The 25,830-nt window shown below is 45.2% G+C and overlaps 1 protein-coding gene across 1 annotated transcript; it reads left to right on the top strand.

Moving 5' to 3' along the window:
* The first annotated feature begins 2,107 nt into the window (after window positions 1-2,107).
* Window positions 2,108-4,032, top strand: LOC122445490 (calreticulin-like). Its single transcript, XM_043474744.1, has one exon. The coding sequence runs from the start codon at window positions 2,175-2,177 to the stop codon at window positions 3,426-3,428; it is 1,254 nt and encodes a 417-aa protein (XP_043330679.1). The 5' UTR covers window positions 2,108-2,174; the 3' UTR covers window positions 3,429-4,032.
* The last annotated feature ends 21,798 nt before the right edge of the window (window positions 4,033-25,830 follow it).

Here is a 25,830-nt window from a genome sequence, read left to right as displayed (position 1 = left end):
TACAGGGAGAGATTGGGTCTGAATTCCCACTCATGATCCAGGGAGACGGTGCCATGTGTGTGCAGAACACCCCAGGCCAGGGTCCACCACGTCAGACCCACGGAGCAGAGTAAACTCTGGGCCATCTGTCACACACTGTAATCCTTCCTCAAAGTTCTCATACAATTACTATTCCCCGAACTCACTGGTGGAGAAGGCAATGGCAACCCACTCCAGTACTCTTGCCTGGAAAATCCCATGGACGGAGGAACCTGGTAGGCTGCAGTCCATGGGGTCGCCAAGAGTCAGACACGACTGAGCAATTTCACTTTCACTTTTCACTTTCATGCATTGGAGAAGGAAATGGCAACCCACTCCAGTGTTCTTGCCTCGAGAATCCCAGGGACGGGGGAGACTGGTGGGCTGCCATCTATGGGATTGCAGAGTTTTACACGACTGAAACGCCTTAGCAGCAGCAGCAGCAGCATGTGTATATATATGTTGTTGTTGTGCTTAGTCAGTTAGTCGTGTCCGACTCTTTGCAATCCCATGGACTGTAGCCACCATATATATAATTACGATTGATTTATATTGTACAACAGAATTCAATACAACATTGTAAAGCCATTATCCTTCAATTTAAAAATTAAAGTTAGGGAAAAAAAAAAAGAAAGTGGTTTCTCAGTGCCAGAATCTCAGTGAGACCCAGGGCATGAGATTTGATTGCTATACAACCAGAAGCAATGAGAACCAAGGGAAATGCCCTACAGTGTATGGAAATTTTCTAGAGGAAACCTCACTCAATGCTCACTGCCTGTCTCATCACTCACTGCTCAGAACCTAAGTTATTACGAACCAGACTTCAGGAGCTCTGTCAGAGCTGCCCCAGGGGAACCAGTGTGTCTGTTGCCTTGCTTGCAAAGACCTCCAATTTCTCGGTTCTTAGCCACTGCCTCATATTACTTGCATCCTCCTAATATCATGTAGGTATCGACCTGTGAGAAATTAAGTCACACACACCATCCTGACTCTTCCTAAGTAAAGGTTTTGGTTTCCCAGCATCTGTTATTCTGGAAGACTCAGTAAAAGTTGAACTTCCCTGGTGGCTTAGTCAGTAAAGAGTCTGCCTACCATGCAGGAGACCTGGGTTAGATCTTCGGCTTGGAAAGACTTGCTGGAGAAGGAAATGTCAATCTGTTCCAGTATTGTTGCCTGGAAAATCCCATGGACAAAGGAGCCTGGGGAGGCTACATTCCATGGGATCACAAGAGTCAGACATGACTTAGCAACTAAACTTATCTACTTCACGAAAAGGCAGTAGCAATGGCATCTGAGTGAGCCTATGAAACATTTACTGCCCTAAAAAGTTCAGTAATAGATGGAACATGTCTGTCCACAATCCCAGATCCAAGACGTCTTCATCTTTGGTGACTTTGCTGCTTAAGTACTGGTCTTCACAATACAGTGATTTTCTGGAACTCTCTACCAAAGAAGGGTGTTTTAAAAAAGCAAACAAGCAAACAAACCACAGTTCCTCCTCACACTAACTCTAAGGCTTCTGCTGCTTGCATCTGCTTGTTCTGAACTTTATTTTCTCAAATGAAATGTCTTACCAGCAATCTCTCCCCAAACCCTCCATGCCACAAACCACTACACCCACTAGTCTTTTGAGACTTTCAGTTTCTGGGTGGAAGTATAAATATGTGGGGATAAAAAGGAGAAACCAGTTCTGACTGTAACATAGTAGTCGACCAGCTGCACCATTCCTAGTTTGGTACATGTCCTGGATGCATCAGCTGGAAACAGAATGCGGACAAGGATGGCCTTGAGTAAATCAATTGATTTGTTTGAAGACATTCGGACCAAGTTACCTCTTAGCATGTTTCTAGAGACAATGTCCTGTGACTTTATGAAACTTGAAAGTCATTCGTTTACATATTAGAAGAGTGTTATTTCTTTCTTGACAAAAATGATTCAAGACTTTTCAAAAATGGTGCTAGAACAACTGGCAAAAGAATAAAACTGAAACCCTATCTCACAAAACACAGAAAAATTAACTCAAAATGGACCATAGACTTGGATGTAAGAACTAATACTACAAAACTTTTATAAAGAAAACAGGAGGTCCCCACTGCAGAGCTGCTGCCGGACGAGCGACTTAAAGGGCCCGCGCGCCACCGCCCCCTCGGCCCGCCATGCTGCTACCCGTTCCGCTTCTGCTCGGCCTTCTTGGCCTTGCCGCCGCTGACCCCACCGTTTACTTCAAGGAGCAGTTTCTAGACGGAGACAGGTGGACCGAGCGCTGGATCGAATCCAAACACAAACCGGATTTTGGCAAATTCGTTCTCAGTTCCGGCAAGTTCTATGGTGACCAGGAGAAAGATAAAGGTCTGCAGACTAGCCAGGATGCCCTGTTCTATGCTCTGTCGGCGAGATTCGAGCCCTTCAGCAACAAGGGTCAGACGCTGGTGGTGCAGTTCACGGTGAAACACAAGCAGAACATTGACTGTGGGGGCGGCTATGTGAAGCTGTTTCCAGCTGGTTTGGACCAGACAGACATGCACGGAGACTCCGAATACAACATCATGTTTGGTCCGGACATCTGTGGCCCCGGTACCAAGAAGGTTCATGTCATCTTCAACTACAAGGGCAAGAATGTGCTGATCAACAAGGATATCCGCTGCAAGGACGATGAATTCACCCACCTGCACACGCTGATTGTGTGGCCTGATAATACCTATGAGGTGAAGATTGACAACAGCCAGGTGGAGTCAGGCTCTTTGGAGGATGATTGGGATTTCTTGCCACCCAAGAAGATAAAGGATCCTGATGCCGATAAGCCTGAAGACTGGGACGATCGCGCCAAGATGGATGGCCCCACAGACTCCAAGCCTGAGGACTGGGACAAGCCTGAGCAAATTCCTGACCCTGATGCTAAGAAACCCGAGGACTGGGATGAAGAGATGGACGGAGAGTGGGAACCACCTGTTATTCAGAACCCAGAGTACAAGGGGGAGTGGAAGCCCAGGCAGATCGACAACCCAGATTACAAGGGCATTTGGATCCACCCAGAGATTGACAACCCTGAGGATTCCCCTGACAGCAACATATATGCCTATGAAAACTTCGCTGTTCTAGGCTTGGATCTTTGGCAGGTCAAGTCTGGCACCATCTTTGACAACTTCCTCATCACCAATGATGAGGCGTATGCTGAGGAGTTTGGCAACGAGACGTGGGGTGTTACAAAGGCAGCAGAAAAGCAAATGAAGGACAAGCAGGATGAAGAACAGAGGCTAAAGGAAGAGGAGGAGGAGAAGAAAGGCAAGGAGGAGGAAGAGGCAGACAAAGATGATGACGAGGACAAGGATGAGGATGAGGAGGATGAAGATGAGAAGGAAGAGGAGGAAGAAGAAGATGCTGCCGCTGGCCAGGCCAAGGATGAGCTGTAGGGGCTACCTCTGCTTCCAGGGCTGGACTGAGGCCTGAGCGCTCCTGCCGCAGAGCCAGCCGCGCCAAATAATGTCTCTATGAGACTGGAGAACTTTCATTTTTTTCCAGGCGGGTTCCAATTGGGGTGGATTTTGTTTTTGGCTCCCCCCTCCCCCCCTTTTAAAATTTATTTTTCTTTTTTTTTTACTGGCATTTTGTCTCTGATTCTCCTGTAGCCCTCACCCCTGGCCTTCATCTGTCCTGATTGACATCTTTGCTTTCTTCTGTCTCCTTCACTCCAGATCCCTAAGTTCCCTTCCAGCTTGGGGACTCAGGGTGGGATGTGGTGTGGAGGAGAAGCCCCAGGCCCAAAGTTCCATCTGTTCTCCTTCCTGGATCCCAGAGGGTGGGGTAGGAGAAGAGGGTGGCATCCCCAGCCCCCCCCAGCACTGAGGAAGAATGAGGCTTCTAAGGCCTTAGCTCTGATCCCTTCCCCTTTCTCCTTGCCCCCAGGACTGGGCCACTTTTGAGTGGGGCGGTGGGTTCTAGCTCAGCTCATGCTGAGAATGTAAGAGCTACAAACAAAATTTCTATTAAATTAAGTTTTGTGTCTTCAAAAAAAAAGAAAACAGGAATAAACCTTTGTGACTTTGAATTGGCAGTAATTTTTAGCTACAATACCAAAAGCACAAATGACAAAAGAATACATATATAAATTGGGCTTCATCAAAATTTAAAAAAAAAAATGTGCTTCAAAGTACAAAATACACAGACTGAAAAAAGATATTTGTCAATTACATATCTGATAATACAAATATCCAGGATACATACAGGACACTAGTAACTTAACAACAGAAAGACAAATAATCCAATTTAAAAATGAGCAAAGCATTTAAATAGACATTTCTGCAAAGAAAATATACAAAAGACCAAAAGATGATCAATATCATCAGTTAAGAGATGTGTCTAAATTAAAATTTGATACATGTCACACCCAGATAACCACAATGGTGTGATCACTCACCTAGAGCCAGACACCCTGGAATGTGAAGTCAAGTGGGCCTTAGAAAGCATCACTACAAACAAAGCTAGTGGAGGTGATGGAATTTCAGTTGAGCTATTTCAAATCCTGGACTATGTGACCTGGAACAGGACTGGAAAATGTCAGTTTTTCGTTTCAATCCCAAAGAAAGGCAATGCCAAAGAATGCTCAAACTACCACACAATTGCACTCATCTCACATGCTAGCAAAGTAATGCTCAAAATTCTCCAAGCCAGGCTTCAACAGTACACAAAGCATGAACTTCCAGATGTTCAAGCTGGATTTAGGAAAGGCAGAGGAATTGGAGATCAAATTGGAGATCAAATTGCCAACATCCGCTAGATCATCGAAAAAGCAGGAGAGTTCCAGGAAAACATCTACTGACCTGCCTCCTGAGAAATCTATACGCAGGTCAAGAAGCAAAAGTTAGAATTGGACATGGAAAAACAGACTGGTTCCAAATAAGGAAAGGAGTATGTCAAGGTTGTATATTGTCACACTGCTTATTTAACCTATATGCAGAGTACATCATGAGAAATGCTGGGCTGGATGAAGCACAAGCTGGAATCAAGTTTGCTGGGAGAAATATCAATAACCTCAAATACATGGATGACACCACCCTTATGGCAGAAAGTGAAGAAGAACTAAAGAGCCTCTTGATGAAAGTGAAAGAGGAGAGTGAAAAAGTTGGCTTAAGACTCTACATTCAGAAAAGTAAGATCATGGTATCTGGTCCCATCACTTCATGGCAAATAGATGGGGAAACAATGGAAACAGTGACACACTCTAATTTGGGGGGCTCCAAAATCACTGTAGATGGTGACTGCAGCCATGAAATTAAAAGATGCTTGCTCTTTGAAAGAAAAGCTATGATCAACCTAGACAGCATATTAAAAAGCAGAGACATTACTTTGTCAACAAAGGTCTGTCTAGTCAAAGCTGTAGTTTCTCCAGTAGTCATGTATGGATATGAGAGTTGGACTACAAAGGAAGCTGAGTGTTGAAGAACTGATGCTTTTGAACTGTGTGGGGGAAGATTCTTGAGAGTTCCTTGGACTGCCAGTCAATCCCAAAGGAAATCAGTCCTGAATATTCATTGGAAGGACTGATGCTGAAGCTGAAACTCTAATACTTTGGCCACCTGATGTGAAAAACTGACTCATTGGAAAAGAACCTGATGCTGGGAAAGATTGAAGGCAGAAGGAGAAGGGGACAACAGAGGATGAGATGGTTGGATGGCATCACCGACTCAATGTACTTGAATTTGAGCAAGTTCCAAGACTTGATGATGGACTGGGGAGCCTGGTGTGCTGCAGTCCATGGGGTTGCAAAGAGTTGGACACGACTCAGCAACTGAACTGAACTGAGCACCCAGTAGGAAGACTAAAATTTTTAAAAGACAGAATTTGGCAAGCATTTGGAGAAATTAGACCTCTCATTCATAGATGATACTATTTTATTTTTTAAATAGTGAATTACATTTATTGACTGTTTTTTGTTTTTAATTAAAGTATGATTTAGTGGATAGTATTTTAAAATAGTGCAGTGGAGTGACTTTGGAAAACAGTTTGGCAGTTTTCAAAAATTTAAACATAAAGTTATCATATGACCCAGCAATTCAAGGACCTATTTCATATTTGAAACATATATCTACACAAAAATCTATACACTAATACTTACATAATTATTATCTGTGCTAGTTAAGGAGTATAAAAGCCCAAATATCCACCAACTGATAAATAGATAAGCAATTATTGATTGGGATATTACTCAGCAATAATAAAGAGGTATGAGTGCTGACACTTGATGACTATGGATGACTTGAAAGCACTTTGCTATGTGAAAGGAACTAGTCACAAAATAACAGATATTGTATGATATTACTGGTACTAAATGTTCATAATAGACAAATTCGTTGAGACAGAGGACAGATTAGTGTTCATCAAAGGCTTGAAAGAGGGGAGAAAAGAGAGACTGGTAGTGGGTACAGTATTAATTTTGGGGGTGGTGGAAATGTTTCAAAATAACAGAGTTGGTCACGCACATTTATAAGTACAGTTGACCCTAGAATTAAACAGGTTTGAATTGTGTGGGTCTACTTATACATGGATTTTTTTTTCAGTGGTATAGAACTACATGATCCATGGTTGACTGAATCCACAGGTGCAGAATGGCAGACACAGAGGGCTGACTATGAAGTTATGCATGTATTTTCAGATGCAGTGGGTCAACTCCCCTAACCATTGCATTGTTCAAGGGTCAACTGTATATGAAAAGCCACTGAATTATACATTTTTAAAAGGTGAATTTGGGGGTATGTGAATTACATCTCAACAAAATTTTATTTAAAAAGTAACGCATGAGATTTGAATTTCAAGCTCATGGCATGAAGTACAGTCCTAGCTTCAGCTAAAAGAATTAACTAAAAAAGAAAATAAGAAATTGAAGTTCCAAATTAAAAAGTGTTTAAAAGCAAGCCAAAAGAGAGCAGAAGAGAGAAAATAATAAAGATAAAAGCCATAAGTAATGAGATAGAAATTTTTAAAACATAGCATACGTAATAAATTCAAATGTAGTTCATGGGAAAAAAACACAACAAAGAACGCAGACAGTCCTACTTAGGAAAAAAGGGAGAAACACAACTATAATCATATAAATGACAAAGGAAGTAATGAGCAAAGCAGAGGAAATTAAAATATAATGAGAACCATCTCTGGCCGTGACAGAAGACAAATCTCTGATTTACCCTCTCACCGTAAACAATTTGAAAATTGGACAAAATTGATTAGACAACTGTTTTCGGACATTAGAGAATAGGTATCATAGTTCTGTGGTCCCTAGTGGGTGTCCCCGGGAGCGCTATTGGTAAAGAACTGCCAGCCAATGCAGGAGGTGCAAGAGATGCAGGCTCCATCCCAGTGGTCAGGAAGATACCCTGGAGAAGGGCATGGCAACCCACTCCAGTATTTTTGCCCAAAGAATCCCATGGACAGAGGAGCCTGGTGGGCTATAGTCCATAGGTCGCACTAGACTAACAAGAGTCAGACTCAACTGAAGCGACTTCACATTTGCATCGTCCCTACTCACAGAGAAGCAAAAGAGATAAGCCTTTCGATCGCCCCAGCTTTCTAACTCCAGACATTTTTCTGACGGTAGGCGACAGAGAGGCAACCAAGACAGAGCCCAGTCACCTCATGACTTGAAGAGACAGAGATCAAAGTTCAGGGAGACTGGGGCTAGATGAAGTCATAGGGCAGGTTCCCAAAAAGGAAAGAGTTACTCAGAAAAAAAGCTGCAGGAATGTGCATCGAGGCTCCTCGGGTGTTTGCTGAGTCCTGGGTTGTTTCTGGATGCAGTGGATACAGGCAAAGACTGGCCAGGTGCTGTAAGCTGACAGTACTGGAGTCACACAGGGAAGGAAGTGTAACATTAAATTCTGACCAGTCAGAGTGCAGAGTCCTCAGTTACAACCTGGGGCACTCATTGAAGAACCCAGAACAGTCACACCACACTGGTAGGACTGAACTTTCTGTGGAATCAAGTTATTCTAGTCCTTCCCTAGCAAACCAAGGCTAACAGGGATCAATCTGAACTTCAAGTAACTTTTCCCCTTCCAAAACAAAGTCCATCACTCTATACAGGAAAACAACAAAATTGAGACATTAAAACAGAACATTTACAGTAGCCTGAAAAAATTACAAAAAAAAATTCCAATGACTAGGAGAAATTCTGATCTTTAGAAGCAAATCAGAAGTTACAGATGATGGAATTAGTAGATGAGGATATTAAATCAGGAATTACACATAGATTTTAATATTTAAAGGAAAACATAATGAGGAGAGACATGAGATACATTTAAAAGAACTAAATGGAAATTTAGTTCCAGTCCATCTGGTCCATCCTAAAGGAAATCAGTCCTGAATATTCATTGGAAGGACTGATGCTGAAGCTGAAACTCCAATACTTGGGCCACCTGATGTGACTCACTGGAAAAAGAGCTGACTCGTTGGAAAAGACCCTGATGTTGGGAAAGATTGAAGGCAGGAGGAGAAGGGGTCAACAGGGGATGAGACTGTTGGATGGCATCACTGACTCAATGGACATGAGTTTGAGCATGCTCCAGGAGTTGGTGATGGACAGGGAGGCCTGGCGTGCTGCGGTTCATGGGGTCGCAAAGAGTTGGACATGACTGAGCGACTGAACTGAATTGAACATGATGGTAGTTGAAATCTCTGAAAGAGAAGAAAGCAGAAAATTATTTGCAGAAATAATGCCTCCAAATTTGATGAAAATTGTATAGTCAGAGAAGCTCGATAAATCCAGAGCAGGATAAAAACACCAAGGCACACAGGGGTGGATGGGGAGGGAGGTTGGGAATGGGGTCCTGGAGGGAGGGGACATACTTACACCTGTGTCTGATTCATGCTGATGTGTGGCAGGAACCAACACAGTATTGTAAAGCAATTATCCTCCAATTAAAAAAAAAAACAAACATGTACACACACTGCACCATAAGACATCACAAGAAAATAGCTGAAAACTAGTGATAGAAAAACTCTAAAAGTAGAGGAAAAAGATGGGCATATGTACAAAGGAGCAAAGGTATGAAGGACTGCAGATTTCTTGCCAGAAACTGTGCAGATCAGAAGACAAAAGGATGATATATTAAAGGAAAAGAGATAAAGTGATGATAGATAAATAGATGATAATTCTTGTCAACCTATAATTCTATATTCAGGGAAAATAATCTTTTGAAAGTGGAAGTAAAATAAAATCTTTTTCAGACAAACATAAACTGTAATAATTCACTTCCAGTATATCTGCTCTTCAATAAATTAAAGCCAAGTTCTTTGTATAAAAGGAACATGAAACTTGGAATCACACAAGAGCTTGGATCTAGGTAAAGAAATGGAGAGAGTAAAAAATTGGCAAATATGTGGTTAATATAAATTTTTAGCCTCATTTAAAAATTCTTTTAAAAGATAATTGAATATTTAAGAAAAATATAAAAACGTATTGTGTATTTAGTATATGAAACATAAAATGTGACAATAACAAATAGCAGGGAAAAAATAGAAGTATAATGTTTTAATAATTGCACATTATACATGAAGTGGCATAATATTATTTCTATGTGGATTGTGATATGTTAAAGTTGAATATTATAAACCTTAAGAGTAATCACTTTAAAAACAATAAAACGTGAAAAGTATAGCTTATTGGCAATAATGCATGTAAATAGAATAGTAAAAAAAATACACATAATCCAAAAGAAAGAAAGAAAAGAGAATAAAGAAATATAGAAGGGATGGGACAAACAGAAAATGCAGCAAGATAATAAATTTAAATTCAACAGTGTAATAGTCTACACTCCAAAGACAGAGCTTCTAAGATAAAAAAAGAAAGACAAACCTATGATCTTCAAAAAACCTACTTTAAATGTGATGACAAAGATATGTACAAGTAAAAAGAATGGAAATAGATAGATCATGAAAATAGTAAACAAAATAAATTGTGCAGCTTTATTATAGCTCAGTTGGTAAAGAATCTGCCTGCAATGCAGGAGACCCTGGTTCCATTCCTGGGTCCGGAAGATCCCCGGGAGAAGGGATAAGCTACCCACTCTAATATTCTTGGGCTTCCCTTGTGGCTCAGTTGGTAAAGAAGCCACCCACAATGTGGGAGACCTGACTTCAATCCCTGGGTTGGGAAGATCCCCTAGAGAAGGGAACAGCTACCCATTCCAGTATTCTGGCCTGGAGAATTCCATGGACTGTGTATAGTTCATGGGGTTGCAAAGAGTTGGACATGACTGAACAACTTTCACTTCACTTCACTTCGCTTCATTAACATAAAAGAAAATAGGTTTTGGAAGAAGAATTATAAACATGGATAAAGAAAAATATTTCATACTGATAGAGGTCAATTTACCACAGAAACATAACAATCCTAAATGTGTTTATATACAGTAAATAAAGCAAAAACGAACAGGCCTAATAGACTAGGCAAATCAACCATTTTAGTTGGAAATTTTAGCATTCCTTTCTTTATAATTTATAGAACAAGTAAACAGAAACTCAGTAGGATATTGTTCATAACTTGACGTAATTGACAAAAAAAATGTCTCCCCACACCAGCAGAATAAAGCATTCTTTTCAAGTGCCAGTGGGACAGACAAGATAGACCATGTGCTGAGACACAGAATAAGCCTCAACAAACTCTGAGAGGACTGAAATCATACAAAGTTTATGCTTTGCATAACAGCAGAATTTAATAAGAAATCAGTAACAGAAGATGATCTGGAAAATCTTCAAATATTTGGAAATTAAACAGCATACTTCTAAATAACCCATGGCCCAAAGCAGAAACCACAAGGGAGGTTAAGAATATTTTGAGCTAAATAGGAATAAAAATGCAAGCAAACTTTGTGAGGTACAGTTTTTAAAAATGAGTTGAACTTCCACCTTAAAATTCTAGTAAAGAGAAAGTGCAAATTAAATTCAAAAATAGGAAAATGGAAATAATGAACATAAAAGTAGAAATCAACAAAATGAAAAACAACAAAATAACAGTATGAATGAAACCCACAGCTGCATCTTTGAAAAAAAAATACGCAATGAAATTGATATACCTTTAACTAGACTTATTCAGGAAAAAAGAAGATACAAATGACCACTTTAGGAACGAAATAGAAGCATCACTAGATACTATAAGCTTTAAAAGGATAACAGAAAATATGAGCAATATTACACCAGTTACTTCAGTAACGTAAATGAAATGATAATTTTTGTCACAGTATAACTTAGTGTATTAAAGAATATCCTTATTTTTAGGATATACAGGCAGAAATATGTGAAGCACAGCTCACTTTCAAACAGTTTGGGACGGTTTTGACAATTGGTGGGGTGAAATTTTGAATCTAATTGGTGAGTGTATTTCTTTCCCTTTTTCTTTCAGATTTTTTTGATGTGGGCCATTTTTAAAGTCTTTATTGAATTTGTTACGATATTGCTTCTCTCTTTTTTTTTTTGATGTTTTGGCCTTTTGGCTGCGAGGCATGTGGGAATTTAGCTCTATGACCAGGGATTGAACTCCCACCCTGCTCTAGCCCCCTGCTTTGGAAGCCAAAGTCTTAGCCACTGGACCCCCAGGGAGATCCCACCATGTTTCTTCCTGTACATTTTCTGTATCTTTGAATGTGTTCATAATTCAAAATTGGGAGAAATAGACCAGGCATAAATGCTTGTCAGCCGAAAGGCTCTCACTCCAAATTCTTGTTTTGAAATAGGGTGATGGTGGGAAAGGCAGGGTCATGACATTTTTTGCCCAGAAGGCAGTGTTGTGATCTTCCCTCTGTGTCAGGGTGAAGCTTGGTGGAGATGCTGGTGGATTGTGGAACCTCCTGTAAGACACACACAGAGAAGGACCTAGATCACTGGGTGACCTGTCTTCAGCCTTTCACCAGCAGCAAAAGCCAACAAAAATACCGAGTAGCTTAATCCAGGGGTCCAGCCACTGAACAACTTGTAAAATGCCCAGGGCAGTCCGCTTTGGGCCTTGCTCTGTAAACAGAGCCCTGACATACTTAATTCTTCCCAGAGGTTGGAAAAAGAGGCCTTGACTACACAGACGTGAAACTCAGCCTAATTAAATACTAATTACTCATAAGAGCTTTGTTTACCCAAACTTCCCGTAAACCAAGTTTGGTATGAAATGAGAGCAGGCAGAAAGAAGCATAATCGCTGCTACGAAAATGACACAGATAAGTTTATTCAGCCCTGAAAGTCCTTTTCTTTTTTCTTTTTTTTTTTCACAGAAATGATGTTGCTAATTACACAAGAATAAGCAATACACTGAGTTGATAAACCCCACATGCAGGGACTGAGAACAGCTTTCCTTCATTCCTAAGGAGCTGAGTGTTCTGAGTGGGTAGAATTGCAAGTGAAAAACAGTTGACCATCTAAAGCCACTTTGGATGAGACAAGAAGAATTTCCCATATTTCTATACGTCTCTTTGTGATGAGAGGATCTGTCAAGGAAACAAATGATTTCGTGCTTATGATTTTAGTAAGATACAAGGAAAAGAGGCCTGGTAACATGAGTTTCCTTTTGGCCTTTGGTCCAGGCTGACGTCTGGGCATCCAGCCACCCTCTCTGTCTGAGTGGAGACCTGAGAGGGAGCCAGAGAGAGGAACAGCATCAAAACTGTCTTGGAGGATGGTGGGACTTCCCTGGTGGTCCAGTGGTTAAAATCTGCGTGCCAAAGTAGGGGGCATGAGTTCAGTCCCTGGTCCAGGGAGATCCCACATGCTGTGGGGCAATTAAGACCACGTGCTGTGCTGTACTTAGTCATGTCTGACTCTTTGCGACCCCATGGACTGCAGCCCGCCAGGCTCCTCTGTCCGTGGGGATTCTCCAGGAAAGAATACTGGAGTGGGTTGCCACGCCCTCCTCCAGGGGATCTTCCCAACCCAGGAATCGAACCCAGGTCTCCTGCATTGGAGGTAGATTCTTTCCCAGCTGAGTTACCAGGGAAGCCCAACCAAGCCCATGCACCCTAACTACTGAAGCCCACTCGCTCTTCCCTAGAGCCTGTGTTCTACAATGGGAGAAGCCCCCACAATGAGAAACCCCGGAACTGCAACAATCGATTCCTGGGTCGGGAAGATCCCCTGGAGGAGGGCTGGCTACCCACTCCAGTATTCTTGGGCTTTCCTGGTGGCTCAGACAGTAAAGAATCCACCTGCAATTCAGGAGACCTGAGTTTGATCCCTGGGTCGGGAAGATCCCCTGGAGGAGGGATGGCTACCCACTCCAGTAGCTCCTGTTCTCCAAAACTAGAGAAAGCCCATGTGCAGCAACAGAGGCCCAGAAGAGCTCCCCCCAAAATTGGAAAAACACTTTCTTGCTGGATGAAATCAATCCACTTACACAACGGGTTAGTTGCTCACTCGTGTCCAACTCTTGGCAACCCCACAAACTGTGGCCCGCCAGGCTCCTCTGTCCATGGGATTCTCTAGGCAAGAGTACTGGAGTGAACTGCCTTTCCCTTCTCCAGAGGAACTTCCCAACCCAGGGATTGAACCCAGGTCTCCTGCACTGCAGGCATATTCTTTACCGATTGAGCTACAGGGAAGTCCGAATCCACTTACAGTGTACTACTTATTTTCTTATGATCCATTTGTTCAAGATATGGAGTGGCTCCATCATGGATGCCCTATAGACACCATTAGGTATAAGACAAAGACAGAATAAATTGCTGTTGTTAAGCAGCTTACATCGTGGTTGATGTCATACACTCAAAGTTTTTAAATAAGAAAAAAAGCTATGATGAACGCTTTGGATCCATAAAATCTGGGTTCTCATCCCTGCTTTGCAGCTAGCTTTTGGGGGCCCCTGAGTAACGAGTCCTTTGACAGCACCACCCCTGCAACCCAGACCTAGAGGTCTCATATACTGGGTGTGAAAACTTCACCAGATTTCCAATTACAGTCCTTCTGGTCCAATCTTTGTAAGGGGATATCTGAGTACAGTCCAGTGCGGAAGGGCCCAGGTTTTGAGCTAAAGCATTTGGGTTGCTCAGTATCGAATCTCTGATCTTGATCAAGTCATTTAACTTCTCTCTGAGCCTCTGTTTTCTTGCTGCAACATGAGATGATCACACTTGCTCAAATGAGACCCCATGAGCAAAGCGACCCCTCCACTACTGACCTGGCTGTGGCTACCCCGGGGGAGCTTAACTGTGAAAAAGGTTTTGCAGTGCAAAGACGATGATCGTTTTGCTTGTGAAGCGACCAGGAAAGTGGGCAATTGCCTCCAAACACCCTGTCAGCCAAGGCCCAGCCCAAGAAGGTTTGGCTCACAACAGAGAAGGCGTCCCACCCCCCGCCTCATTCTGCTCATCTGTGGTGGGAAGAGCTGCAAAATTCCCTTCAGCTGAGAAAAAAATTCCTGGTGGCTCGAACATTCATTATCCACACAGAGCTGACGTTCCTTTCGGGAAATGTGTCCATCTGAATACGTCAGGGCCTTCTATCACGCGGCCCATCCTGGCTCTGAGACACGTAGCAGGAGGAGCAGAGGGACTCGGGCTCTGTTCGCTGTGTGCAGGCATGTGCAGGTGTGTGCAGGCATGTGCAGGTGTGTGCAGGCATGTGCAGGTGTGTGCAGGCATGTGCAGGTGTGTGCAGGCATGTGCAGGTGTGTGCAGGCATGCCCCTCGCGGTGAATGGCAGGGGGCGGCCCTCCCGGCTCCACATGTCAGGGGGGCATCTCCCTGTGACCACCCACATCTATCCCTCAGGGGCTTTGGGGTAGAAACTTCCAAAGCAAGGCTGGAGCAGTGGTCCATTATAATACCATCATTGCTTCCAATTTCCAGACCACGGTAGATAACTAAGAACACAAGCCTGAGATCCAGAGCCTACAGAGAACCTGCACAAACCGCTAAGAAAAAAGACAAAAGAACCAGTTAAAAATTGGGTCAAAGTCCTGAGCAAGTACTTTATCATAGAGCAGAGATCTGCAAATGAAAGCCCCATAGGCCAAATCCCACCCCTCCCCTTCAATAGCTTTATTGGAAGAAAGCCACCCCCCGCCCCGACCCGCTTCACTCCCACAGGGTAAGTAAAGGGTGTCATTCTTTCCAGCAGTGGGGCTGACGTGTTGAGGCAGAGACTTATGTGGCCTGTAAACCAGAGATTTTACTCTCAGCGCTCCCCCCCTCCTTTTTTTTTTTACTTTCTCTACTTTATTTTATTTACTTTATTTTTTATTTTTTAATTGGAGGGAAATTGCTTTAAAATGTTGTGTTGGTTTCTGCCATAAAACAAGGCAAGTCAGCCATGACTATACATATATCCCCTCCCCTCTTGAGCTTCCCTCCCGCCTCCCTATCCTGCCCCTCTGGATCATCACAGTTCACCAGACTGGGCTCCTTGTGTTATAGAGAAACTTCTTACCGGCTAGCTACCTTACATATGACAGTGTATCTATGTCGATGCCACTTTCTCCATCCGTCCCACTTTCTCCTTCCCCACTGTGTCCACAATCCTCTACATCTTCATCTCTGTTCCTTCCCTGAAAATAGGTTCATCCATACCATTTTTCTAGATTTCATGTGTATGTGTTGATATATGATATTTGTTTTTCTCTTTCTGGCTAACTTCACTCTGTATCACAGTTTCTGGGTTCATCCACCTAACTAAAAGTGAAAGTGAAGTCACTCAGTCATGTCTGACTCTTTGCAACCCCATGGACTGTAGCCCACCAGGCTCCCCTGTCCACGGGATTTTCCAGGCAAGAATACTGGAGTGGGTTGCCATTTCCTTCTCCAGGAGATCTTCCCAACCCAGGGGTTGAACCCGGGTCTCCTGCATTGCAGGCAGATGCTTTACCATCTGAGCCACCCTACCTAACTAGAACTAACTCAAATTCATTTTTTTTTTATGGCTGAGTAATATTCCATTGTCAATCTGTACCACATCTTCTTTATCCATCATCTGTCATTGGTTATCTAGGTCGTTTCCATGTCCTGGCTATTGTCAATAGTGCTACTATGAACATATAAGCCCCTTTCAGAAAAATCTGCAAATCCTGTAATATAGGGGTCCCCAATCTCTGGGATCGAATGCCTGATGAGCTGAGGGGAAGCTGATGTAATGATAATAGAAATAAAGTGCACAATAAATGCAATGCACTTGAATCATCCCCAAACCACCACCTCTCACCCTAGTCCGGGGAAAAATTGTCTTCCACAAAAACGTTGTGCCAAAAAGGTTGGGGACCGCTGCAAGAAATCCGAGTCCAATAAGCATATGAAAAGGTGCCGAACGTTATTAGCCAAGAGGAAGATGTTAAACCAAACCCACAGTAAGACACCCTTATGCACCCATTAGAAAGGGGAAAACCCCAGAGCCTGACCACTGTGACAATGATGGGGTAACTGGGGCTCCTGGCTTCAGCACTCATGGCTGAAGTTCAGACTGGTACCATCTTGGAAACAGTTCTGCTGTATCCACTACAGATAAACACACGTGCCTCCATGACCAGTGATTCCTGGGACTCAAGAGAGGTGAAGACTCAGGGCACTGAGAGACACCTGTGAGAATGCTCATGACATCTTTAGGTACCATAGCCCCAAGCATGAACCAACCAAATGGTCATCAGTTGTGGGCCCAAGGTGAATCAATGTGGTATATTCACATAATGGGATGGATGGTACACGGCAATAAAAAAGCTATTATAGAGGCAAGGACACATCACAGACACAGTGCAGATTCGAGAAGGCAGATCCCAGGGTATGTACTGTGTGAATCCACCTGCAGGAAGTTTAGTAACATGTGGCTGCGGGTCTATAGAGCAGTCATCTCCAGGTTGGGGATTATTGATGGGGATTGGTTGTTCACGTCAAGGGCCCACTGGGACTTAGAATGTTCTGCATGTTGCTGGGGAAGGTATCACATGCTGGAAGTATATGTTGAAGGTCCCTGAATGGGACCCCAAAGATTCACACCCCTGCAGTGGAAGTGTTGTATCTCAATAAAAAAGGAAAACAGAAAGAAACAAAAAAAGACCGGGAATCCTTTGGCCTTGAACCTTAACGCCAGCAGCCGACCGCTACCAAGTGAAGTGAAACCGTAACACCTTCTAAACTTGGCCCTGAAGAGGATTAACATTCCAGAATGTACTGAAGTCCTTCCTAGAAACTCACTTTGCTCCCCATCCCCTCCCACCAAAGCCCAGGACACTAACTGTGGGCTCACCTGGCCCCGGGCTGATCCCTGAGGTCAGCGTGTTTTGAGGTGACACCCCTTGGGGGTGTGTGTGTGAGACTCCCACTGCGGAGACCGGGGACACGGGCTGACTGGTGGTGATGGAGACCCATCCTGCTCACCGGAAGGCGGAGATGCCGCCCCAGGGTCAGCTGGTCCCACCGGGGTCCCGGCGGTCTTTCTAGGTGAACCCAAGCCCCGCCTTAAGGACCAAACACTGGGGATCCCCATCATACTTCGGCCAAGTAAAGCGTCCTTGCCCGCATGGTGCACAGGATGCCAGCAGACGCAGGACGTGTGAAGGAGGGAACGCCAAGGCGGCTCCTTTGGGTCTCCAAGCAGGTGAACGTTTCCCGTTAGGGGCTGGGACTTGTGCTGCTCTCCGACAGTCCCCAGGAAAGGCTCGGAAATTTCCCCAGGTTTCAGGGGTTGTGGAGGGCAGAGGGGTGGACTCAGCCGGGGCCCGCCCGCCCGGGTACCGCCCCCATCACCGCACAGGTGGAGCACCTCGCAGCCCATCAGGTAATGGGGCGACGAGGCTCGGCCGGTCCCTGAACGCCAGTTCCTGGGGGTTTGACTTCGCGCCGCCTCCGCGCTCACCCCTGAGGGAGGCAAAGGGCCACGCAGGAAACTCAGTGGGACAGACTGTGAGCAAGCATTGACAAGGCACCCTTTGTGAAAACATGAGATCAGTCTTGGGTGTTCATTGGAAGGACTGATGAAGCTGAAGCTCCAATACTTTGGCCACCTGATGCGAAGAACTGACTCATTGGAAAAGACCCTGACGATGGGAAAGATTGAGGGTGGGAGGAGACGGGACGACAGAGGATGAGATGGTTGGATGGCATCACCGACTGGATGGACATGAGTTTGGGTAAACTCCAGGAGTTGGTGATGGACAGGGAGGCCTGGCGTGCTGCAGTCCATGGGGTCGCAGAGAGTTGGACACGACTTGAGCGACTAACTGAACTGAACTGACTGCATGATGGGGGTCGCAGGTGTGACGGGCCTGCCTCTCCACACCTTTCCTTCCCACCCTTCTTGCAACAGAGGCACCCCGCCCCCACTCCAGGAGCCAGCACAGAAAACAGAATGGAATTTGTTTTCATGGAGCGTTTACAGAATTACACGCAGATGCGAACTATGAACTCAAGGTCCCTGGCGGAATTCATGATGAATCAGTGTCAATCCCAGCACATTGCCTGGAAGGTTATTTTTAAAATATTTAAGGATGTATGTGTATGTTATTTTTCTGTTAAAAGTATGAGGTGTGGATATCAGACATACATACATATTTAATATTACTGCAGGTTCTGGCTAACTGAATCCCAGCTTCGAGTTTTTGCAAGGTGTATATTTTGAAGTACCCGGCCGCACTGTATTGGTCTACAGTGGGTGCTGTAACAAACTGAAAGGCTGAAAAGAACAGAAATGTGTTCTCCCCCAAGTTCAGGAGACCGGAAGTCTGAATCAAGGTGTCGGGCAGGGCTGGTTCCTTCTGAAGTCCTGAGCAAAGGCGCTTCCAGGTCTCTCTCCCAGCGCCTGGTGGCCGCACCCTCCCAAGCTCTGCCTCTGTCTTCACGTGGCTTCCTCCCCATGAGTCTGTCTGTTTGCCCTTCTGTAAGAACCTCAGTTACCCAGGATGAGGCGCCAGCCCTAACCCAGTGCCACCTCATCTCGACTAATGACATCTGCAAAGATCCTATTTCCAATAAGGTCTCCTGAGGCTCCAGGTGGACATGAATTTGGGGAGATGCTCTTCAACTTAGCATGAGCACCGAGTGTGTCTATCAATTTTGTCACTCTGCAAACAGGCAGGAAAACTAGCCCGGGACCACGTCCTGAAGGAAGGGCATCTCAGGACGTGCATTCTGGAAGCAGAAGCGTCAGGTGAACATGGGAGGGGAGGACACGGGATGGTGAGAAGGTCACCATGGTGACTATCTCACACCCTCCACAGTCCCCATAGTTCCCGGAGGTCCCCTTCCTCCATAGATCATCCACAGCCCACCCACCCTGCACGCACAGCTCTCTGGGTGGCCAGCAACCTCTGCTCCTCCCTTGACAGTCTGAGGTCCTGGGATGGAGCCGCAGAGAACCCAGAGATTTGATTTTTCAGGGCTCATTAATGAACTTGAATGAAGTTGAAGTTGGATGAACTTGAACTTGAATTCAATTAATGAAGGAAATGCTGCATTTTAGTTGAAAGCCAGTGAACACTAAACAACAACAACCAAAAAAACCACAAAATGTTTAATGTTCACTGGCTTCTAACTAAAATGCAGCATTTCCTTCATTAACTGAATGGAGGCCACACATTATAGCAGCATTAGCTGCACCTCTGATGGGGTCGTCAATCTAAATGACACATATTTCATCCCACATGGATGCGGCTGTGAAATCTTGAAATACTGCTTCGAAATTGTAGTAACTAGTTAGGAGACCTAGTGATAGGTTAGAATAGTGATCTTATTCTACAAAATGCTTAGAAAGAAGTGTAGATCACTTTTCCACAACTATAATCCAGGGTACCACAGTTGATTTCATTTGTCATCCTCTGAACTTTGTGTGTCTAGAAATAGGATTCTGAGAGGGGGCCCCTGATCTCCACCAGCCTTCCCCTGGGAGTCACAGCAGGTCCTAAGTGCCAGCTCTGCACGCTGAGCCCTACAAGAGTTAAGAGACTCCCCACAACTACACTGTGAGGTAGGTATGAAGAAGCCTCCCATTTACAGATGGAAAGATTGAGGTTCACCAAGTGGATAAGTTTCCCCAGGACCCAAAGCCAGCAAGTGGCAGAGTTGAAACTCAAATCCAGAAAGTCTGGTGGGGAGCCTGCCTCGGTGCATTGACTTAGAGGGGATGATCAAGCTGTGGTCCAGTGAGGTGGCAGGTGGCAGACCCAAAGCTGAGGCATCCCTGAGCTAGGTTCATGAGAAAGTGTGATTTTAATTTTTCCTTTTTTAACTAATTTTTTTTTCCTTTTCCTGTATGCTTTCCCCTAGGTGCTGGAATAACAACGTTGTCTTATACCTGCATCGTAGTCTTTGTGTGTCTGTGTATATGTGTGTATGTGTGTGTACATGTGTGTATGGGATTGACACCAATCAGAAACTTTTCACTTCATAAAATAGAGAAATGTCTCAACAGCAGGAAGTACATGTGTGCGTGCTCAGTCGCTTCAGCTGTGTCTCTTTTTGTGACCCCATGGACTGTGGCCCGCCAGGCTCCTCTGTCCATGGGATTCTTCAGGCAAGAGTACTGGAGTGGGTCGCCATTTCCTTCTCCAGGGGATCTTCCCGACCCAGGGATCAAACCCACATCTCCTGTGTTTCTTGCATTGCAGGTAGATGCTTTACTGCTGAACCACTGGGGGAAGCCTGAAAATACAATAAAACATACCGAAAATGAGTGCAAAATGTCAGCTCCTCTAAATGATTTAATGAATTTAGACCATTTGATAAAAATAATGAAGTTTCAGGGATAGTGTATTTGTGGGTTTGTTTTTTTGTTTTCTGTTTTTTGCATTGTGCTTTAAAACCAATCCAGTTTATTGGGGCAAATTTTAGATTACCTGTATCAATTTCTAACAACTGTTCATAGACAACAGACATGGTCTTTATTATTTCAAACATCTCTATGTTAAAATTCAATGACGGCTTAAGGAACTGTGACTTTTGACTTAAAATACATTATTTATACTAACTTATTCTAGGATTTATACTAACTTATTCTAGAGGGTGCAAGACATATGAATAAGTTATTCCTCAGAAATGTATTAAATAAAACTTTATTTGGAAAAAAAATCTTACAAATTATAGTGCACCATCTATATGAATAAAAATCTATCATGTAATAGAAGCTAAACTAAAAAGATAAAACATCAAAATTACTTTAAAAAGGGAAAACACACGCCGATGCTGAGCCCTGGTCGTGAGTGTCCGGCCGGGCTGTGCTGAGCTGAGTCACGGCTGCAGGTGACCGCGGGTCCCTGAGTCCTCACGGCGGGACCCTCCTCCGCCCCAGGGGGTCACGTGACCCAGGGGCTCCCCCGACCCCTCCGGGCGCCGGTGGGCTGCAGGTGGAGCATGAAGGCCCCTCGGGGCGAGCTGGGAGTTGTACTCGACCTGCGCCAGCACCTGCCGGAGGGAGGCGTTCTCTCGGGCCAGCGCGCTGAGCTCTCTCTCCATCCGCACGGCCGCCTCCCAGCTTTCCCGAGCTCTTTCCTCGCAGACGCGCACCTCCTGCTGATGGAAGGCAGCGGTTCTCTCCAGCTCTTTGCGCACGTCTCCAGCTATCTTCTTGGAGAGGTTGCGGATCTGACACTCAGAGTTCAGCTCTCTACACACGCTGAAGAGCTTCTTCTTCGACTCCAAGCAGCACGCTTCCTCCGCGAACAGTCTTCTGTGAAGCTCCATCAAGCAGCTGTCATGTAAATCAGGCAGGCCTTGGAGCTTCTGCTTCAGCAGCTGGATCTCACAGTCGAGCCGTGAATTTTCACACCTCAGGGACGCTTCCTCAATGTGGAGGCTTGTGGTTCGTCCTGGAAGCTCTTCCCTCCCTTGCTGATCTCCCCTCGGGTGTCTGGCGGTCGCTTGCTGTTCCCCTTCGGGACGTGGCAGGGACACCCCGCCGTCAGCATCGTCATTGACGCCCTGCAGGTCAGCCTCCGGCCCCTGGACAGGGGGATGGCCGTTTTCTGCTTCCTTCTTTTGCTGGACGTCTGGGGCCCCGTCACCCCGGCGGTCTCCAAGGAGCTCAGGGGAGGGGAGGGTGGTCAGCAGGTGTTCGGCTGTGGATCTTAGTCGGTTGACCCTGTCCTCCAGGACCCGCTCCTTGCGGGCCTCGGGCGGCTCCGGGCCTCCTCTCAGCCCCTCCTTTTCCTGGACTCGCTGCTCTTCTCTCTCGATTTCTTGGTCAGACGGTTCTGGACTTTCTGGAAAATCAACATTGTTGTTCAAATCACTCATTTCTTTCTTCCGAGGTTGTTCTCCATCATCCTCTGATGCTTGTAAGGTGTGTTTTCCATCAGTAACTTGGGAAAGTGGAGAAGACCGGCCGTGCCACACGTTCTCCAGGAAGTCCGCCAAGTCCTGAAACGAGGACCCGCTCAGGTCTGCGTTCATCGCTGACAAGCACAAGGTCTGTAAGGCGGGAGGGCTGGCCTCCACCCGAGGCGGCTTGAGGTCTCCATCAGCCTGAGCCCGTGGCCCAACATCCTCACTACACTTCCCGCAGACTTCCTCACGGGCAGAAGACCTTTTCCCTCGCAGCTTCACACTTCTGAAATCGTGCCATCTCCTTACGGTGAGAACCAGCACCACAGCACATGCCAGGATCTCCCAGGGAAACTCAGGGAGACCCGAGACGTGTGTCCAGCTCTCGGAAACCACCAGCAGAGTGCCCCATAGATGCTCCAGCGTCAGCTGGAAGGCGGGCCTCAGGGCAGGCAGCAGGCTCTCCATGTCTGCGAGGGCTACACTGCTCTGCCTCTGAGATCCAGGGGCCTCAACTGACCAGTCAGAACCCTGAGAAGTGTTCCGTCTCCAAGGTAAACAGGTGCCTGACAACCAGGGCTGGTCAGTTAGGCGGGGGAGGGGAGGCCAGCCAGGTTCTAAGAAGCAGTTCTCCCCAAGTGCTCTGAGATAGAGAGTGATCTAATCACCTACACAGGCCCTGGGGGAGGTGCAAACAGCTGATCTCAGCTTGGACCTGGGCCGTCTAGGTGCACCTGGCCCTACAGTGAACCTTGGGGGTCAGAGCGCAAGAGCAAGTCAGTGCAAAGTGGTGAGACCCAGTCCTATTTGCATTGTGATGATGAATGACCTCTTCCAGAGCTTATTTGGTGGAGTTTACCCACAAATGATAAAATTGTTTCTGAAGGGCTTTACGTGGAGATGAATCCTGGCTGATACACAATATTTTTGTTCATTTTCTATTTACCCTTTTCCCTCCATTACTGTCTCTGTCCTTCCAGCCTGCCCAGGCCATGGGTCCACCTTGAATCAGCCTCGCTGGCTCCCTGCCGTGCACACACACAGGTGCATGCTAAGCCCTGGTTATATGTACACAGCATAGGAAGCCATAGGCACACGAACAACTGGCGAGGATCCAATGTGGCAACCTCAGGCTGTTTTGCCATCCGAACACGAGTTTGGCAAGCAGGAGGGGTCAGTTACTCATAGCACGTGGACAAAGGCCATGCCATTTCCAGTTGCAAAGGTGTCAACACACCAGCTATGACCAAAAATGGTCTCTCCCCTAAAGTTAGGTCCCAAGCATCATCACATGTTCTAACCTTGCCCAGGAATTGCAAAAGAGTTTACACAATAAGGGGTTTCCTCCTTGCCTGCTTAAGTCTCACCCTTCTGTCGTGTTTTTACAGAAAAGGCAGGTTAACATCTGGCCCAGGTTATGGGACTCTCTCATCTGCTCAGAGGACTGAGCTGCTGCCAACTGCTGTGTGTCCGAGGACTCTGCATGCTCTGGTTGGAGGCTCCTGGGTCATCTACAATTCAAAGCCAAGGGCAGTCACAGAAGCCTGGGGGAGTCCTGGGTAGCAGTTTCAACGACATCAACAAAACTCGGTCTGGTTATCTTGGCAAGGGAGCAGCATCAGGAAACAGAAGACCTGGGTCTGAGTCCCGGTTCTGCTCAGTGTCAGCTTTATCGCTGAACTCTGAACCTACACTGCTTCTGGAAACACAGCCTGGCTGTCAAAAGCCATCTGTTCTTTGCAGAACTCCTGCTGGAAGGCTTTGCTCATGCCTTCCGTGGAACCTCCAGGCCACCGACTTCCCTCAGCCCTAAACTAACGGTGGGTCATCCACCCACTCCCCCGCTTTATGGGGGGGGGAAACTGAGGCATGGAGTAAGTCATGCAGCCAGGATCACACACCAGTGCCCCAAAAGCTGGATGAGAGTGGTAACTCGAGGTTTAGCGCCTAAGTACAAAAAGCCCACGGCCAGCTTGTTCGATGTTTCCAAAGAGGTGATGGAACAGCCCACCCTGCCCCACCCTTGGGCCCTGCCCATGTCCTCTGGTGCCACATCCTGGGACTCCCACAGCCACCAAGCTCCCATCCCCACCCTCTGAGCGCTCCCCACATGGGGCTGTCTGGCCCCTCATGCGAGGAGTAGCCAGGACTCAGGGACGGGGGGCCCTAAGGGCAGCTCCTAGTTCTGCTTCTTATCCACCTTAGGGAAAAGCTGGAATATGGACCGCAGACACCTCATCTCTTTATGACCTCAGATCTGACTATGTTAGGAAAAACATTGTTTTTTTAAAAATTGTGATAATATATACATTTTTAAAAAAGGTTGGGAATTTGAGTGGGACAAGGAAAAGAAGAGTGGTGCTGATAGAAAGATTTTGAAAAGATCCAGTTCAGCCTGCATGAAAGAACTTTTTCCTTGTCATGGAGACATCAGACCATTCTTTTTGCTTTAAATGAAATATGCTTCATCTAAACTGGCTGTGAAAGAGTAAGATTGTAAGCATGGACACAGACAAAAGAAAAATGTTCCCTCCCTGCACACCCTCACTGCCCCAGTTCCAGCTCTTTTGTTCTGGGTGAGTTTCTCCGCTTTCTAGAATAGTTCTCAAAGTGAGGTCCACAGACAACACCCTCTCAGGGGAATCCTCAGGATCAAAATGATATTTATAATAACATTAAAACATTCATTTTTCTTTCTTTCTTTTTTTTTACTGTGTTGACGCTTGCACTGATGGTGCTTAAAACCCTTGAAACCGTAGCACTAAACCATCCTAGCATTTTTTCATCATGGACTTACAGGGGAAAAGCACCAGTTTCCTTTAAAAATGTTCTTGAATAAGCAGTAAAAATTAATTTTCTTAATAAGTAAAGATACATCTTTTTAGTTTCTGGTTAACAACATGGAAAATATACAGAAGATCTGGTGCTACTGAGGTTGTTCTGTTGTCCTGGGAAATGCAGTTGAGGAATGCACTTGAGTTGCAAGCTAAACTAACTACTTCATACGTAAGCACCATCAGTTCTTTGAAAGAACAACTGACAAATGATGTTTATTCAGATTTGTGTATTTGACAAGCATTTTCCCAAAGGAAAATTAAAGGAGCCTGTCGGTCAGTACCGAAAGAACAACAGCTTATTTGTTGCTGATGGTAAAATTTGAGCTCTCAGGTGAAAATCTGAAATTTTGAAAATTTGTGTCTGCCACTGGGAGCTTGATAGCTTCTTGGGACTTTTCTGGTGAAATTGGTGGGGATACTAACTAATGTGATCATTTTAAAGTGTATGTTGAAATGAGTCAACATTTTGAGGCAGTATTTTCCGATGACTAATGAATGTTACAAAATCACACATGGGTAAAAAGACTCATTCAAAGTGCAAGACGGACCAACAGAATTTCACTATTGACAAGTTTATTGATATAGCTTCATATTCCAACTGCAATTAATGTTTAAGAAACTACCATGTGTCAGCTTAGGTGTAGAATAAGACAATATCCAGTTGTCTGAAACAGCTTTGAAACATGTTCCCTGTTCCAATTACAGATTTGTGTGAGGCCTGAGTTTCTTTAAAGTGTATCATAACAGATTGATGCAGAAGCCAGCATGTGAAT

This window comes from Cervus canadensis, chromosome 7 (genome assembly GCF_019320065.1).
Source record: "Cervus canadensis isolate Bull #8, Minnesota chromosome 7, ASM1932006v1, whole genome shotgun sequence".
Lineage (NCBI taxonomy): Eukaryota > Metazoa > Chordata > Mammalia > Artiodactyla > Cervidae > Cervus > Cervus canadensis.
Note: the sequence above shows the minus strand (reverse complement) of the source record. Positions and strands in the feature narration are given on the sequence as shown.

Excerpts from the sequence above, each read along its gene's own strand:
- LOC122445490 (XM_043474744.1), top strand. The coding sequence starts at position 2,175 with ATGCTGCTACCCGTTCCGCTTCTGCTCGGCCTTCTTGGCCTTGCCGCC.